The 18,296-nt window shown below is 40.4% G+C and overlaps 1 protein-coding gene across 1 annotated transcript; it reads right to left on the bottom strand.

The window, feature by feature from the left end:
- Positions 1-4,199: 4,199 nt before the first annotated feature.
- ndufa10 (NADH:ubiquinone oxidoreductase subunit A10) lies at positions 4,200-17,736 on the bottom strand. The gene is made up of 10 exons (XM_030081155.1): positions 17,579-17,736; positions 15,590-15,758; positions 12,789-13,004; positions 12,437-12,523; positions 11,771-11,892; positions 8,447-8,526; positions 7,170-7,224; positions 6,944-7,029; positions 6,549-6,657; positions 4,200-4,481 (listed from the first exon to the last, which is right to left on the bottom strand). Exons 1-10 carry the CDS (start codon positions 17,651-17,653, stop codon positions 4,413-4,415), a joined length of 1,068 nt encoding a protein of 355 aa, XP_029937015.1. The 5' UTR covers positions 17,654-17,736; the 3' UTR covers positions 4,200-4,412.
- Positions 17,737-18,296: the final 560 nt, after the last annotated feature.

Here is an 18,296-nt window from a genome sequence, read left to right as displayed (position 1 = left end):
TGCCACTCCAACAAATACAAAGCCTTCTTGTTCAGAAAGAAGACTAATAAATAAATAAATCAAACAAACAATTGGCTGTGCAGCAACAAAAACTGCCAAAATGTTTTTTTTTTTTTTTTCCCAATCTCTATTGACTTCCAAATCCACTTGCTACAAGGGCCCAGTGATGCTTCCCTCCATGAGATGATGAGCCAAAGTCAGTATCATTTTTCTGATATAATCTGCAAAGCGGGAATTAAGTCAATCAATCCCACCGCTCCCTTTCAGTAATAGCAATTATCACTTCTTTCTTTAAAATGATGCTAATTGCACTTCATGCGGCTCTCATCTTGAAAGTCTTTTAAACTGATGTGCTAAAAAAAAAAAAAAAAAAAAAAAAAAAAACGCTCGGGATCCAGGAGTCACAGAGCAGGAGCTGGCAGAGAGCTGGAGCAGCGTCCATGTTGCTGAAACTGAGGCAAACTGTCCTTCCTCAACACACAGCTACACTGACAGTCTGACTACATTTTGCTTACTAGTCCACGATTAGTATTAGTAGACTTTTTAACACCTTTTCAGTGTTTATTGGAATTAAAGATCAATTTAACAACGAAAAAAAGACTCGGCTCATCAGCTCAGTTAAGTTGTGCCGCTGAAACCGGCACAATAAGAAAAGGGACGCCATCTGTTTAGGGACAAGATGTCCAACTGTGTTTGTTAAGGCATATGCCATCAAAACAAACCATGAGAGGTTAATTCATTATTTTTTTTAATCCTCTCTTTTTCTTCTTTTTTTTTTTTTTTTTTTCTTAACTCGCTTGCCGTGTGTCTTCATACTGTGCCCTGTAAGTAATCGGCTCTTAGCAACTAAGCTGACAGACTCGGTTGGTTGTCAGACTATTGTTATGACATAGCTGATATAAAGTCTGCAATGATTTTATGTGTAGAGAAAAAAAAAAAAAAAAGAAAGAAAAAAGTTGATTTTTGCATTCACTTCTTTTAATTGCCGAGCTTGTAGGAGCCGGTGCTGTTTCATTTCACTTCAGCGCTGCCTGCACTTCTTCCTGTGACAAAGTCAAATTGGTTAATAAAGCTATATTTGTCTTAAGGGAAGCTTAGCTGTAATTCCAGTGTGAATTAAATGGTAGTTTGTGAAATTAGATTTTTAAATTAACTTCCTTAATGCAAAGTCCACTTTTGGAGCACGGTGGCCCATCAACATAACACACAGGCTGCATGCAGAGAGGGAGAGTGCATTGGCCACAGACAGCATGTAACTCTATGGGACAGGCACAGTATGTACACCCCTGCAAAAACTGCCCTGTAGTCCCTAGCAACCGCTGTGTGTAGATAATCTCAAGCAAAAGCCACACTGAAGAGCCTGTGCAAAATTTATTCGGCCATAAAAATTTTTAGGCATAGTCAGATAGATCCTTAAGTTTGACTTGTAATTCAAAATAACCACTTTTCAAATTGCATAACTCATCATTAGTCTGGATGAAATAACAGATCGCACACATCGGTCGGTAAAACTCCCCGGTTGATGCTCCTCTGCACACCACTAATGACTGTAATCTTTGCCAAAGGAAAAAAAAAAAAAAAGTGTCACACACTCTCAAAAGTTAAGACAAGTTCCACAGTCAGGAAAAGTCTTCAAACCAATGAATCAAAGCACGTGGGAAGCAAGCAGTGAGGCGACTGTGTTTTTCCAAGGGAGACAAAGTGCAATTATGAAGTGGGACTCGGAGCTGGTTGTCTGATGTACTTAGCGAGAACACAGTGAATTACAAATGGTGTGGAAGTCCTAGCCAATGGTAATGAGTAGCAAAACTCTTACAAAGTCAAGATTTGCCGTCTTGTGGATGCTGAACATATACGCGTCCCCGTGTTTTCAGATAACTTTATGACAGCACGGGTGCCAATTAATGCAAACCTCTGTGCAGGTGGAGAGCCAACATGACAGCAACATCCGGGCTAATTTGAATCCCGTCCTGACCCGTGAACAAGCCGTACTCTGGAGCTTGACTCATGCGGATGGGTGGGGGAAAAACCGACAAGCTGTTACGCTGCGTTATATTCAAAGTGGGAAATTCTCAGCAGGTATATCTCATAATTACAACCTCTGTGTGTGTGTGTGTGTGCATGTGTGTGCGTGCTCCGGTAGTCCAGTGCCGGAAATCCAGGGGAGAAACACGGACACCTGTCCAAGTTTTCTTTGTCCATTGTAAAAATGAGTTCTGCATTCGACAGCCAGGTGACCTTGATCATGTTCCAAATGCCACATTTTATTCTGCAACATTAGTCAGCTGATTTGCATCAAATATTCACAACAAAAGAAACTTATTTCATGTAAATTTGTCTTTAATATTTGAAGGATTTAAAGGAATTATGAATTTTTTATCGCTTGCTCACCTCAAGTTGTCCGGTGTGTCCAACAGAAATGTTGCCTCAAGGGGTAACGTTAACCATGACTATTAGCATGGATTTGATTGGTTGTTTCATCCAACAGCAACAATACAGACGATCATGTGTTTTCAAATTCCTCGCCATGGAAAGTTCTGCAATGACCATTTCCGGAAAATGCCGCGTGGACAAGCGACGGTGCATGACTTGTCTGGACTTGGATGGAGCCTGAGCCCCGCCTCCTGCTTGTTCATTGGCTACACTGACAGGAAGGAGGAGCTTTCCATCTCCTCGTTGCTGCTGTTTGTCAAATTCACCAATAAAGTGGCTACAGTTCTGGAAAACTTTGTTCTCATCAAGCCATCAAGACTTTTTACAGTTTTTCTCAGTTGCTAAAACACTAAACCCTGTTGTCTGAACCAAATGCTCCATTGCCTGAACCCACTGATTGAATCAGTCACAACACACATCAGTCAAAACCATCAGCACGTTTCACCTGTTTAGACACAACTTACCAACACATTTTCATTGGGATGCACCTGTGCTGGATAACGGTGAGCACTGGTGGCAAAAGTCAAACACAAGTAAAGCACTGGTGTCACTGGTTGAACACAACAACTCCAAACTGATCACACTTGTGGCTCATGATGTGAGGGAACATATATGAGCCAGTTCAGAGAGCACTGCTGTGTGAGGCCCTACAATGGATAGAAATCTGAGAGGAGGAGTTCGTGTGAGAGGAGGTCAAGGAGGTCGAGGAGGTCGAGGAGGTCGAGGAGGTCGACCCAGAACAGAGAAATGATGCTGTGGCTGAGTAATGCACTTCTCATTTGTATATTTTTGTACTTTATTTTTACCTAGGCTTACTGTATACAAGTGCTAAATGCACAAGATTTCTGTTTTTTGCACTTTTTTTTGTACTTTTTTTTTTTTTTACTATGTACAAGTGCTAAATGCACAGGTTTTTGGTTTTGCAACATGCATTTAGCCTACAGTGAACACTAAACATTTATTTGTACAGCTTCATGTCCTGAGCATTGTGTTTTCTATTTTTCTATGTAGTGTTTAGTGACTGCTCAGTAGTGTTTTTAATTTTGATTGACTCGGGGCACAATTTGCCCACATAGTTCAGTTTTGTTTATTGTTTGTTTATTTGTTTATTTAGAAGGGACAATGTACATTAATCACATTCATTGCATAAAATGTACCAGATTTAGCCATCAGGCTATTTTGCATCTGTAGTCCCTGGCAGGTTGATGTTGCCCAGGAAAGGCAGGCTACAGAGAAGTATGTCACAACAGACAATTGACAAGCATACAATATATAAGACAGCAATTACTAAAGGGCTAAAGTAATTCAAACAAATAAAGCACAGATTGAACTGTTTTGAGGTGAAAGTTTGGTTTTGCAAGAGGAGTCTGAGGATTTGTGAATGTAGCTTGAAAATTGGGTTTTGTGTTCACAGTTTAGAGAAAAGGAGAGCAACTTTCGAGAAATGTGTTTTAGCAATCGAGAAAAACTGTAAATTGGTCGGCTGCGACGTCTCAAGGTGAGGAAATGACACATTCATAGGTTTTGGATGAAATATTCACTTAAGATACTGCAATGCTGATTATCACTGACTATTAAAAACAAGTAAAAATGTGTGGGGTTTAGAGTGTGAGCCGACATAACTCTGTGATGCCAGATAACCCTATCCCAAAAAAATCGGGGTAGAAAATTGCTCTGAGTTTCCTACTTGCAGCGTTGATCTGTTGCCTTTTTCCTTAGTAGGATACACAAATTTCCACCTTCTGAGCAAAGAAAGGGCACAGCCATTTCTGAGTTTCAAAATTTATTTATATTTTTAATACATACATACTATTTAGGTTGTACAGATTCTCTGTGATGTGCACAGTTGGAAAACAGAAGACAACAACTGGAACAAATCTGGATGAGTTGTCCGCCCATGGGGCAGATCATACAGGCGATAATGGTCGGATGGCTGTTGACAGGATCACTGACGTCGACACCAGAGCCGGTCGCCTCGCTCACTTCAGCCAGATGTTTTTGTCTCCTACATCCTCATTATATCCAGGTGCGTAATTCTTACCAGGGAGCTGCAGAGAGAATAAAAACAGAGTCAACGTGAAGGAACGAGACGGTGAACCTGCGAACCAAAAGACGCGTTCGTACCGGGAGCCTAATGAGGGAATTCGTTGTTGAGATTGCAATTAGCACCTCTCGCTGTAAAATTAAATTACACGAGGAAGTTGGCGCTCGACAGTGAAAACCCCAAAAGGAGAACCTAAACTCGCAGATTAAATCTCGAAAATCATAACTGCAAATATATGCACAGGACTTATATGTACGCAAGTGTTAAGTACTGAGAACGGAGCTGATATTGGTCTTTTTCTTCCGGTCTTCTTGGAAAACGGTTTAACATGAATGAATAATTAAACAGCGATTAGACTCTTGATAAGTCAACTGCAAAAAAGCCCTAAGTTTATCTCGCTGTCTCTATTCTCAATACTTAGGTATATATGTAAGGTCAGGCAATAAATCCTGAGGAGATCACTCTGAGATACTCTCTAAATCCAGAGGACACATGGGCAGGCTTTAAACCGTTATCTGATTTAAGAATCCGGGCCTTTTCCCTTAAGCTCTGAAGAAGGAGCCACTCAAGACTCATCCATCCATGGGTGTGGGATGACAGTCAAGACTAATGGTATAGCAAAGTGCTTGTGTCACTAGGGGCGACATTGCAGTCCATCACTCCCAAGCCCTTGGCAAACAGCATGTTATGAGTTACTGCTAATGTGAAGCCACATCACTGACAGAGTGATAGACAGCCGGGCTGCTCTCTGTCACCAGCACTTTGTCACGCCATTAGTTCTGGCATTTGGGAACAAAAACCTGAGTTAACTGAAGCCCCCCCCCCCTCGCCTTTTACTGCACGGTGACCTTCACACCAAGTTAACAATTAAACTGACATCAGCCCCAAATATGACATAGGAACAGTCACGACTGCAAAAAGTGATGTGGGTTGGTAACACAAACAATGAGCTTCATTAATTCTGCTTAGGCCTTGTTAGAGAGTCTCACTTTTTTTTTTTTTTCGTATCAACGCATTAATGTGCTTTTGTTTTTAATGTGCACTATTTCTGACTGAAAGCGGGTATCCAGCAGGGTCGGAAATTAACGGGGACCCTAGGCAAAATGCACATAAAAATTGAAAAATTGGACTTGGAAATACAGCAGTTCACTTTCTGTATTTTCCTCTGTATAAGCATGTCCTTCAGATTCTGCTCTGCATTTGCATTTGCAAAGTGGTTAGGACAGCCAGGCTTTAGTCACTGAATATTGCTCTGTCAGGCAACACAGGAAAACGAAGGTATTTACCAAAGTTTTGCTGAGGCGTTTCTCAACATTTGATGAGACTGCCTTAGAAATGATCTGAAACACCCCTAAAACATATTTCACAAGGGTGAAAAAAAAAAGAAAGCAAAATAAGTTAATTTCCTACTCCGGTATTGAATCAAGATAAATCTGCTCTGTATCTTCATATGTGCAGCACACTCACGCTCAGCATCCCTGCCCTTCTCCTTCCAGAGTTGCACTTTTGCAGTCACAAAGGCACCAAGAGAAATTTGGAAAGCTCAAGCTGTCACATATCACATTTCCTAAACCCTGCACGCCTGCCTTTTTTTTTTTTTTTTTTTTTTTTTTTTGGTGTTGTTTTTCCGCCTTCTTCCACTGTGATCCGGCTGAGCACAAAATGTCAGGTTGGGGACTTCTGTAGCACATTACGTCGCCTGATTTTTGCAGCGCGGGGACACAAAACTGGTCTCCAGTCGATAAACAGAAAAGGTCAGACCCAAATGTTTCCCTGCAAGACTGATGATACTGAGACCATGCAGAATATTCCACATCTGGCATTTGCCTTCTTGTTACTGCGAAGTCATTTCGTATTTCAGCAGAAGACTATGAGTTCCATCATGCTGGAAATAGTGGTACTGCAACCAATGACCAAGGACCTCACACCGGAGAATGAACTGGAATAAGGCTATTTATAATAAAAAAGACATTATCCCAGTGTGGTGGTATATAATTTATATCCACTTCTTTCATGCTAGAAGATGTAATGCTACCCACAGAGGAGGAATGACCATCTTCTCCATACATACCGATCTATAGGCATAGTATTTTTCATCATAGTCGTGAGCCCCGATGGTGATTTCTGGCAGGAATTTGGGTATGCAGGTCAGAGATGCCACCCTCTGTTTGTCTTCCACCCTGCACAAAGCCAAAAGAGAGACACACACACCACCAGCCTCATCAGAAATGTTCAAAACCCGCACGGCTAGAAATTGAAAGCATACATAAAGGATTCAGAACAAATCTGCATTTTCAGCAGTCCGCCTGGTTCAATTCCGGGTACTTTGCATTTTATCCATAATAACTCTGAAAAGCAGCGGCTGGAGTTTTGATAGGTTCATGTGGCTCTGACTTCCCCGTCGCAGATCTTAGTCTGTAATTTGCATTTCAATCTGGAAATGTCTGACACTCGTCGAGTACTCACAGCATCCTCATGTGGTGATAGGTGACATCATCCTGCTCCAGCCACGGTCCTTTATCAAATTTCAAATACTCAATGTCTTCTGCCACCTGCCAACGAGAGAAAACATAATGTGCACTCTGCAGTAATGCCAAACAGATTTTTTGGGGGCCATGAAAACAAACTATGAATTTTTACACTGCTGTCACACTTTCAGGAGTCCAGACGTATTTCACTTCAGCTCCCTTACCCGTTCGACATCTTGTGCTTGGGTTGCATCGTAAGCGAGCACCTCTACACTTTCACTGAAAGAGAGAGAGAGAAGACTTCAAACTTGTGGCTGGATGTCATGACAGCAGAATTGTGGTGACAGATCAAAAACACCAGTGAAAGTCCACAACTCTCGACACCTGATTCAAAACTGAGAACTCATTCAGCACACGCTTCTTTACTTAAAAACTTTGTAGAAAAATTAACAAATAAACAAAGGACTTGATGTGTTTCACAAATTTAAAGGTGCACTACGTAAAATAGCAGATGGTTTAAAAAAAATGACAAAAAAAGGTAATATTTATCAGTGAGTTTATCAGTGAGTCTGCCCGACTTACTGATAAATAGGGTGGGACAAAGGGAAAAAAGATAATGCAATATATTGTGATACTTCTTTTTTAATTAGTTTTCTTCTTCAGTTACATATACCGTGATGGATCACAGCTATTATCTTACAATATATCACGTGTCGCAGAATCACGTGAATCGTGATTCCATCATTAATGTGGGTAAAATATCAGGATAATATGGTATCACCAGTTAATCAGTGATTCCCACCCCTACTGATGAAGTACATGCTTATTCAGTGTTTTTTTTTTTTCTTTGTCAGTTGTGTCTAAATGATCCCATCTTAAATCCAGCCTCATCAATTTTGCACTGTGTATCATCAAACGTACGGCTGACATTAGAATAACAACACCGAGTTACAAGAGAAATGTTGGTCTGTAGCCTTCAAGTAGAAAACAAAGCAGCCACACAAAATGCTCATTTCAAATTAAAGGAACGGTATGAAACGTCTTGCTGTAACAAAACCTAGAACAGCCAGGGATCTGTTAGCCTCCACTCCGAGCAATATCAGTCAGTAAGTCAGTGAGTCAGTGAGGGACATGCCAGGGATCTGGTATGGTACCTTCTTTTTGATTCGACTGGACCTTAAAGTGTTTCAGTATTTAAACATTCAGGCTGAATTGCATTAGAATAAGAACAATGAGTTACAGAGTGAGGGATCAAGGTGAGCTGATTGTACTGAGACTAAAAACACAAGATTTGTTTTATTTACAAAATTTTGGCACTGCCTCGGCATCGATTCTTGTGTTATCTGTGACATGTGTCAAGGCCTAAAGTGAGCATTTGTTGTGTAATAAAGAGAAAAACCAAAAAAAATATCTGCAAAGTAGTTCACAGATGTTAAACATCAAAGACACAACCTCTGTGTTTCTGATAGACTTTGAACATTAACACGGTCTGCCCACTCACCTGATTTTGGGCAGGAAAGACTTCTTGTAGGAATCCTCAATAGTCTTCAGATACGGCAGGGACACATTCTGAAGATATGACTAAGAATAAAGACAAAAGAAAGGATTATTTCCTGTTTTTTTGTTGTTGATTTTTTCAGCACTCCACATGGGACTCCTTTGATGCAAAATTGTTTTAGACTCAAGACAGCTTGATTTAAAAAAAAAAAAAAAAAAAGATCTGAACAAAGCCACAAGAGATTAAAAGGAAAAAAAAAAACTTACAGCATGTTGAATGTGGACACATTAAAGCACAAGTCCAAACAGTGAGCCAGTGAACTCACTTTGGTTGCGGCTAAAAATCTAAATAATCCTCTTCAGCAGTGGCTAATGTGAAGTGAAGCTTGAGAGCACACTTCAAATCCTATTCAGGCTTTGGCTGCAAGTGCACATGATGTGTTAATTGACTGCACTGGTAGAGTAAGAACTTGGATGTATGCCTTATTGCCTTCCTGCTACCCGTTGTGCTGACCACTTGACCAACTCAAACCATATTACAGCATCGCTTTTGAGGTGAACAGGCCAAAACAAATTTCCTCCTCAGCAGGCCTGCAAATGCACGTACGGCTATAAATCTTTTTGAAATGACTGGAAATAGGAGCCAGAAGCTTGAAGCCCTCAGATTTCAGTGTGGTCATGACTGCTCACATAGGAACTGTGGAAAAACCTCAATGACTGAAATCAATTCACAGCAGGGGCCAACCTATGGATTAAAAGGTGTCTGTCAAAGCACTGAGCTCTTGGCATGAATGGAGAAAAAGCCACACAATTCTTGCTATACATGTCACTCAATATCTAACTCCTACGGCACTCAGTTCCAGCAGAGACTTGTGATTATCCTCAGAGGGTGGATTATTTCCTCCGCCACAATTAACAGGCCTGCTAAATACTTCATTTGAGCATCGACTTTATAATGCGTGCATGTGCAGCAGTCACACTGCAGGACGCACGATGCCAAGTGAGGCAAATTTACTCACACACGTCATGCTGCAAACTTTTCTCCTGCATGATACAAAAGGAGAACTTGCAGGGGTTTCTTTTTCTGTGAATAATCTACATGAAGAATCTAGTAGATTAAAAAAAAACAAACAAAAAAAAAACAGTTTATTCTGGGGTTGTTAAAGATAAAGTCGCTTGGATACTAGAAGACGGTGTTCAGTGACGCAAGTTGGCTTCTGAGGGTGTGTATTCCCGTTATCAGAAGCACCTCGTCCCGTTACTGTTTCGAGGCCTGTCAGTGCCTCAATATAAGAAAAGCTTAACTGAAAACTCGCAGTATCTAGATCGATCTGTATTTATATGTTATATAGATTAATCTGTTTGTTGCTTGAGTTTGAGACATTTATCAGTCATGCTGGGAAGCCTGTTGATCTTCCAGATCATGCATACATTTGAAATGGTAGATTACATGTAAATAACACAGCTGAGATGCAGAAGTCCATCTGTAATGTTCACTAAGAAACACGTGTTGTTTTTGTTTTGTTAGGTGGGAACAGACTTTTACCCAAATGATGAAAAGTATGATTGTTAATTGTATATCTCCACATGAACAACACTCTGCATGTATCTGGTGAAATTTCCTGTATTTTTTCTCATAAAAAGATCATGCAATGTTAGTTTTTTTCTGATACTGTGCAGCCTGAACAATTACACTTTTCTCCAGCTTGGTGAACGGCCTTCCTGCCTGCCAAGTGGAGGTTGGTGAAAAGCCTTCGGAAGGGGCGATGAGTGCGAGAAGGCAAAAAATAAATAAATAAATAAATAAATTCTGCAGTTGTGACACATTACCAGAGGCATTTGGCTGAGGAAAGTGTCCGGTTGAATCTCTGTTTATTTTCCCCCACGTCACACAATAAGCCTACGCTTCTCTTATTTCCAAACCAGATTAAAAGAGCACTGCTGTTACTTTTTTTTATTCTATTTTTTTTTTTTTTTTTCGTCTGTCAGTTGTTCTGCTTCTCCAGGCAGTTGTCACGGAGGGACAAAACATAAAATTGCAATTAGGCTAAGATTTCAGCAAACAAAGAGGCAGTCACATCGTCACAACTGGCAAAAAAAAAGTAGCAGCTACTTGCACGGCTCTCGCAGTAACATCAACCTCAAGCGTCTAATAATAACCTGAAACTGTGAGTGTATGAATATCGTTTTAAGACAAATTGTACAAACACAAAACCTGCAAGCACTGTACTGATTTCTTTACATTGAAGAGTCCAAATGCACTAATTACATGAGTGTTAAATAAACGGATTCGATAACGTGTGTATTTTCTACCAACGTGAACATGTATTGTGGGCTTTGGGCAACACTCCTGTTTCTGTGGGTCTCGGACAGTAGCCTCAGCAGAATAAACAACTCCTGCATTCATTATGCAGACTTATTCAACAACACATGTAAAAAAAGAAAAGCGTTATATAACCGTAGCTGTTGTTTCAGTGCTTGACACCGTCGAGGCATTCAACACATTCCTTACATTTTCTCAACAGCTCACACCTGCCTGCTGTTTGATGTTTATTTCTTTTGCAATATCCGCCTTATTCTGGTTTTGATTAGCTAAGTTTTGATTTGATTTCATTTAACTGACTGCATTTGGTCGGGGCTAATAAATCGCCGACTCAGCATCGACTGCGCTCCAGTTCGGGCTGGAAGGGGCTTCCCTCTCTCTGGGGTCCTTTTCCAAGATTTCTTTTTTCATGTTTCCCCCTTTTTCTTTTCTTTTTTCTTTTTTTGTTTGTTTCTTTGTTCTTGGGCCCACTATGAGCATTTGGCTCTGGCGATTTTGTTTTTGTGCTCTATAAACTGTGAGCCTATAAAACACTTTGAGGCTGCAACACTGATTAAGGCCTCTAGACAAACTTGAACCTGTTCTGGTTTGCACCTGCCGTGTTTTAGACTTTCTCTGCCTTTACAAATTACAAAACAATATTACAGTGATATATGTATTTTCCAGTGAAGCGCTATGAAGTGCTCTATCGATAAACCTATTAGAATCATTATGATTTAGTTGATTTAAACATTTACTTGGGTATGAATAGCTGTTAATATTCTACTGATTAGATTAACAGATTATGAACAGACTAAAAGGCTTATGGCACTTTTTCACACCAAACAAAACTGAATTTGAAATGGGCAAATCAGTTCCCTTCATGCGGTTATATGAGACATTATTATTAGTGTGATGAGGGTGAAGTCTCTCTGGAGTCTATTATTATTAGACTTAACACAATACAGAGTGTTTGACATTTTCACATTCTCAGGTGATGGTACACTTTTATGGCACATTTCTCACCTTGCCACTCTGCTTCAGTTTCTTCTGCACCTCGTCAGCCGGCACATCCACATAGATGACGAGGTGTGGAGGCAGGAACTCGCAGAGGCTGATGCCTTTGATCTCATTGTAGTGGTCCACGCCTGCAGCACAGGGCACAGGGGACGCGGCTTTGTACAGAGGCAAAACTCAGACTCTTCAGTGCAAAAGCGTAACGGCTGAACCTCGGCTCGTTTTACGCCGAGAAGCCAACTGTGAGCTCGTGTAGTTTTTGTGATACAAGGCATATCAAAAATCCTCATCTCAAATTCTGCACTTTATTAGTTTTATCTTTCCAATTCATCTTGAAATTACCAAATTATAAGATTCCTGCCCCCAAAAAATCTCTGAGGGAGCATCTCCTGGTGTCCAGCAGGACCCGAAGTAAACACTAACGCTGCTAAACATGTGATGTCACCTTGCTCACATGAGTCCAACACAATTTCAAGATAATGCTTTGCAGACGTATGCTTGTGGCTTCTATTAGGGCAAGACGGAATCCAGAAAATGACTTTCCATAGAGTGGAGTGGTCACGCTCGCTCTGCACGTAATGTAATTTTTCAGCGGTGGGTTGAAACAAGGCCATGTTGAAAGAGAGCAACAACTCGAGGCCGTGTTTCTGGTGTTATTTATACTGCGATACTTACACTCCTTCCTGACGTAGCCCTGTTTGTACATGGCCTCCAAAAACACCATGTCACTGAAGGGGGAGCGCTCCAGGATCACGCCCTGCCCTGTACCACACAAGATTGGGGAAAATAACATTAGTGGTTGTGGACTTATTTATATCCTTTTGTTTGATCTAATATGATACAGCTATATCTTTGCAAGCGCTGGAGGAAATGTGTAAAAGGAAAAATATTTCATCTGAGTAACAAGACAACCCAAGCCTACACATTTGATTCCCGAGTGTCATTTCACTCAAGCGCATGAAACTAATTGCTAAGACATCACACGCGGCTTTTCTGCATCTCTGCTCATCCCCCGAGTCGGCGATACCTGTGGTGAGTAGGTGTTCGATGGCGTTGGAGTACTGCAGCAGCCTCATGTTGTACATCCACACCTGCAGCCGGTACGAGTTCCCGTCGGCAGCCTTGGGGTCCAGGTAGAACTTCTCCAGGCTGCACATCCCGTTGAAGTCAACAGCGAGGGGCGTCTTCTCCTCAGTCATCTTGTCCAAGTAAAACGTGTCCGGTTCGGGCATGTAGAGCATCCCTGTGGACACAGAGCTTTAGGTTCACACGCTGAGCCAAACCATGAATCTACTGTATTTGCCCTGTTAGTCCTCCTACATAAAAATAACGCTAGAGGGAAATATTTTGCATATCGAATCAAGCAAACGCTATGGAGGCTGACGGATTTTGTTTTTCTGTCTGTTTCAAAGTGAGATGGCAGGCAGGGTTCTGTAAAGGAGGCAGTGGATAAAATCTTCAACACTGCCCTATGTTAATCTATCTATAGTATTCACATAAACCAGAGGTATCAACGCCCTCCTATACCGAGGGCATGTGCAACAGTAACATCATTTTTAAAGCGCCACAGCTGAGGGGAAAAAGTAAACTCTTGATGAAATGTGTTTTTAAAGTGTTGTTTTAGAGTTTGAAGAGCCAGCACCAGGAAAACAAGCCAAAAAAAAAAAAAAAAAAAAAAAAAAAAATTAAGTGATTTTATTTTCTTCACTGGCATGAAATCAAAGGAGACACCACCAGGGGAGACAAACTTTTTTAGGGACAGTTATTTTTTCTGGCACTGATTCAAATGGCAAAACATCTCACAGGATTACAAAGCATGAACGCTGCTTCATAATGAGCGGAAATCACACTTGTCTGTGATCTTACTGTCTCAAACCACAAGTGTTATTGTGTTGACTCTGCAATGCAGATGCCCTATATTCGTCTATTTGTTATCTATTAAGTGCACTGTCTCCGTTTTCATCTCTTTATTTCAGCAGCAAAACAAAAACGGAGGACAAAATGAGGAAACGCCGACAGGGGAGAGCATTTTTCAGGTGATGCCAACAGGAGAGGTTTGTTGCCAAGGCTGCCTGTCTCCAGCTGCCACCGTTGTCAGGCATGGATCTGTCTAATGGAGCCGGCCAGCAGAGCCAGGGTGTTTTTGCAAGAGCCGGCCACACAAAACGCAAGAAGGTTTGCCTAACTGGTCTCAGGACAGTGGTCAGTCAACTTGCTCTCGCTAGTCCAAAAACCAGAGTGTTAACATAAAGCAGTGCCAAGTGCCAAAAAAAAAAAAAAAACAGCCAAAGGCGATAAACAGATTGTAATCACACAGCTGGGATATAAACCTAACCAATGTTTAATAGTGGAATGTATCACACTCGGCAGACTGCCCAACTGAGAGGTAAAGAAACTTACATCCGGATTCTTCTCTTGAGAAATAATAATAATATAAATATGAGCGGTACAACATGACAGCGACACTGGTGCTGCTGCAAAGGCGAGAAAGGCCTGCAGGCGGGAAACTCCAGACAGCGTGAAGATGTTGCGGTTCGGGCTAATTTATTTATTTATTTTACTTATTTATTTATTTTTTTATCATCTGTTTATACTGTAAATTTGCACATTGCCCTCATCTATGCACATTGTATACATCAATGCACACTGGTTTTATTGTTTTTTTGCACATTGGTACTTAGATCTTTAGATCTCGAGGGTCATCTTTTATTCTTTATTTTTGATTTACTTATTCTTTATTTTTGATTTACTTAATCTTGTACTTGGATACTGCTGAAAACTGTGAATTTCCTTCAGGATGAATAAAGTATCTATCTATCTATCTATCTATCTAATCTCTGAACCTTCATTAGGAGCACAGGGAGCTGACTCTCTGTCGATACAATCTTGCGTTGTCACACCGAGGCCGGGAAAAGCTTTGCTGCTCATAAAGTCAAATTCATGTTCCCCAAGACTGCAGTTAAAGAGAATGAGTGCAATCTAAGTTACAACGTCGCTCTCAGGAAAAAATTCTTTGTACTTAATATGCGACATTAATTACAATAACTGGCTGAACAAAGTCAGCTAATAAAGCGACTTGCTAATTGTCAGAAGCCCTCACCTGTAGCCAAAGTGTGAGAATGAGCTGGAAATGTATTTCTGCTGGCCTCTAATTACAGTCCCTCTTCCTACTGTCTCCTCAGAGTTATGTCTCTGTACAGTTCTTTTTATTACTAGCCTCACCTTAGGGCTGCAGCTAACAACTATTTACATCAGCAATTCATCTATCAACTATTTTTCTGATCAATTATGTACTCTGTAAAAATCTAAGAATCAAAAACAAACGCAAATGCCCATCAGACGTCACCAGAGCCCAAAGTGACGTGTTGAACTGGATTATTTCATCTGAGCAGCAGCCAAAACCCCAAAGCATTTTATGTTATATTTACCTTATATAATAAAGGAGAATTTCAAACAAACAAAAATGCAGTGTTAGAAACTGATTTATTTTCTGTGGATCAACAAATGAATTAATTAAAAGTTCTGGCTCTGTCTCTTCCATTTGTATGAAATGTTTTTTGTTCAGATCTGGCTTTGTGGAGGGAATTTTGGCAATAAAGCCGGTTAATTAATTAATTCCACAGGATCCTCTATTTGGCTGTTCACACGTTCAGATCTGACAGCCTGAACATAACCTGCACTCGGCTTAAAAGTGAGCCTGAAAATTCGGGTTAAGCCCAAAGTTTTGCTCACTACACCTCTGCTCGCTAATCCTGCTTGGCGAGATTCGCCTCTGGCTGTGACCGATGTCGACAATATGGCCGTACATCCCTGCGGTCAGATAATTACCCAGCTTGTCCGCCAGCTTCTGGGCGAGGGCTCCTTTCCCCGAGGCCAAGTTGCCATCGACAGCGAAGATTTTGCTGTACTCCTTGAATCGGGGCGTCGTCCGCTCGCCGAGCGCGTAAGCCCACCAGCCGTAACGCAGACTTCTAACGCAGCTTGTGTGTACACCGGCCTGGGAGACAAGAATAAAAAAAATAAAATAAATACCACTCTGCTTGACAACATCTCACTGACAGATGAAAGGGCTTCGTGAGAAAATATGAGCAGATAAGACTGATGATGCAAATGGAGAGAGCTAGGGAAAAAAAACAACAAATCAATGAAAATGAGTCAGTATTAAGATAAAATATATTCACTTAAAATTTACAGTGTTTGTGCATTTTTAGTTATTTACGTTCCTATCATCTTCATGGTCTATTTGACCCCCCTTCAATGTTTAACATCTCTAAATCCATGATAAACACCTTATTTGTCTTCATATTTAATGACTTCTCCTAATTTAACAGAAACAACTGAGTAAACTTTCTACACGCAGGCGTTTCTTTGAGGTGAACTCGACCCCCAGGCTGTTTGAGCTGTACAAAACATACAATAAATATCAACATCTTACACACATTTGTTTCAGTTGTTCTGGATGACACTGAGGAACTGTAACATGCTATTTCTAATCTTAAAAACACTCCCCTCACCAAACATCACCACACCTGTAGCTGTGAGAGAGAGTCAATGTGACATTTGGGAGGAAAAACTGGATTCCCGCATGAACTTTGACGTTTGAGGGACGTTTACTCGGTGAGGCTATGATTCATTTAAAGGCTTATTCAAGTAGTCAACATAAAGCAGCTGATGCATACACTTGGATAACAATTTTTATTATACTAATTTTCTGCACATGCACATTGTATACATCGATGCACACTGGTTTTATTGGCTTTTTTATCATCTATTTATCATCTGGGTGCTATTTATTTATTTATCATGTTTATACTGTAAATTTGCACATTGCCCTCATCTATGCACATTGTATACATCGATGCACACTGGTTTTATTGGTTTTTTGCACATTGTTTTTTTTGCACATTGGTACTTAGATCTTTAGATCTCGAGGGTCATCTTTTTTTCTTTATTTTTGATTTACTTAATCTTGTACTCTGTGGATACTGCTGGAAACTGTGAATTTCCTTCGGGATGAATAAAGTATCTATCTATCTATCTATCTATCTATCTATCTATCTATCTTCTGGAGGTTTATACTGCTGGAATCAAAGTGACCCTAATAAATGAGAAGAATGAATGAATGAATGAATGAATGAATGAATGAATGAATGAATGAATGAAAAATAAAGCAAACTTGCAGGTAACATGAGGGTTAAAATCCTATGCATGACACATTATAGATCATTGGAGGTGTTTATATGAACAGAGTCTGTCAGTGTCAGGTGAGATCATCAGGACGGTCAAACCAAACAATCCAACAAGCTGGTCTGCGGTAACAGCTACTGACAAACAACAAACTCTAATGATTTATAGAGTTTCTGGTGAATTTTGGTGCCTGAAACAGATTTGAATAAAGCCACAGTCTCTGTCTCTGTCTCCTTCTGTCTGTCTCTCTCTCTCTCTCTCTCTCTCTCTCTCTCTCTCTCTCTCTGCAGAAACACACGGATCATAACGGCGCTAGCTAACCTGTTAGCTTGGAAACTTGACAGCAGCTGGACAGGCTCAAAAAGCAACACAATAAGCTAAAAATAAAGACTTGTCTGAAATGTAAATAGTGAGTTGAGTTATTGTGCAGACAGCTGCGGCTGGTTAAATCAGTTAAATCAGTTAAATCAGTGACGGAGGCTGACCAGTGGCGATGCGGTTAATAAACAAGCTAGGCTAACCGCTAGCGGGCTAACGTTAGCAGGTTAGCTTGTCCTTGTGTGTTTTCTGCTCAGTTCTCCGCGGCTCTAACACCCAGAGTTTCCCCCGCGGCGGGGCTTCGCTCCGTACCTTCTGAGAGGCCGCCGCCCCGGTGAGAGCCGCCGCTCCGGACGGGACGACCAGCCGGATGAGCCTCAGCGCCATGTTTACTGTCCTCTAGCCTGACCCGGGACCGACGAGGCGCCGCCAATACACGTCACACCGCCGGGGGCCTCGGCTGCGTTTGTCTCAGGGATTAGACGTCAGACACCCATTTAGATTCCTGCCTGAATTACGATTTTTTTTCCTCCTTTATTCAAATAAATTCAACTTTTGGACGTTACACGAAGTACACGTGGTATACACACTTTTCATTAAAAAAAAGCGCTGCTATTATAGCGCTGCAAATATACTTAAGTGTAAAAAATATATATATATATATATATATATATATATATATATATATATATATATATATATATATATATATATATATATATATATATATATATATATATATATATATATATATATATATATATATATATATATATATATATATATATATATATATACATACATATATATATACATACATATATATATTAAAATACAGTACAATCAATTACAGTGAACAGAAAAATGTAGGGACAGGAAAGAAACAACAAACAACAAAACAACAGCAAAATAAATAAGTAAGTAAAAACCTTCAGGGTCTGCTAACCAACTTGAAGTAAATTTTGAAATAGTTTTTGCCAATTTGTGGTTTATTATTCATATTCTGTCTTTAATGTATTGATTCTATAGG

This window comes from Myripristis murdjan, chromosome 21, assembly GCF_902150065.1.
Source record: "Myripristis murdjan chromosome 21, fMyrMur1.1, whole genome shotgun sequence".
NCBI classification, from domain to species: Eukaryota; Metazoa; Chordata; class Actinopteri; order Holocentriformes; family Holocentridae; genus Myripristis; species Myripristis murdjan.
Note: the sequence above shows the minus strand (reverse complement) of the source record. Positions and strands in the feature narration are given on the sequence as shown.

What these genes read in the sequence shown, in the direction of transcription:
- ndufa10 (XM_030081155.1), bottom strand. Translation starts at nt 17,653, where the DNA reads ATGGCGCTGAGGCTCATCCGGCTGGTCGTCCCGTCCGGAGCGGCGGCT. An exon ending in CGAACACCTACTCACCACAG is followed by an intron (nt 12,524 to 12,788) that starts GTATCGCCGACT and finishes TGTGTGGTACAG; the next exon opens with GGCAGGGCGTGATCCTGGAG. An exon ending in TATCACCACATGAGGATGCT is followed by an intron (nt 6,658 to 6,943) that starts GTGAGTACTCGA and finishes GGCTTTGTGCAG; the next exon opens with GGTGGAAGACAAACAGAGGG.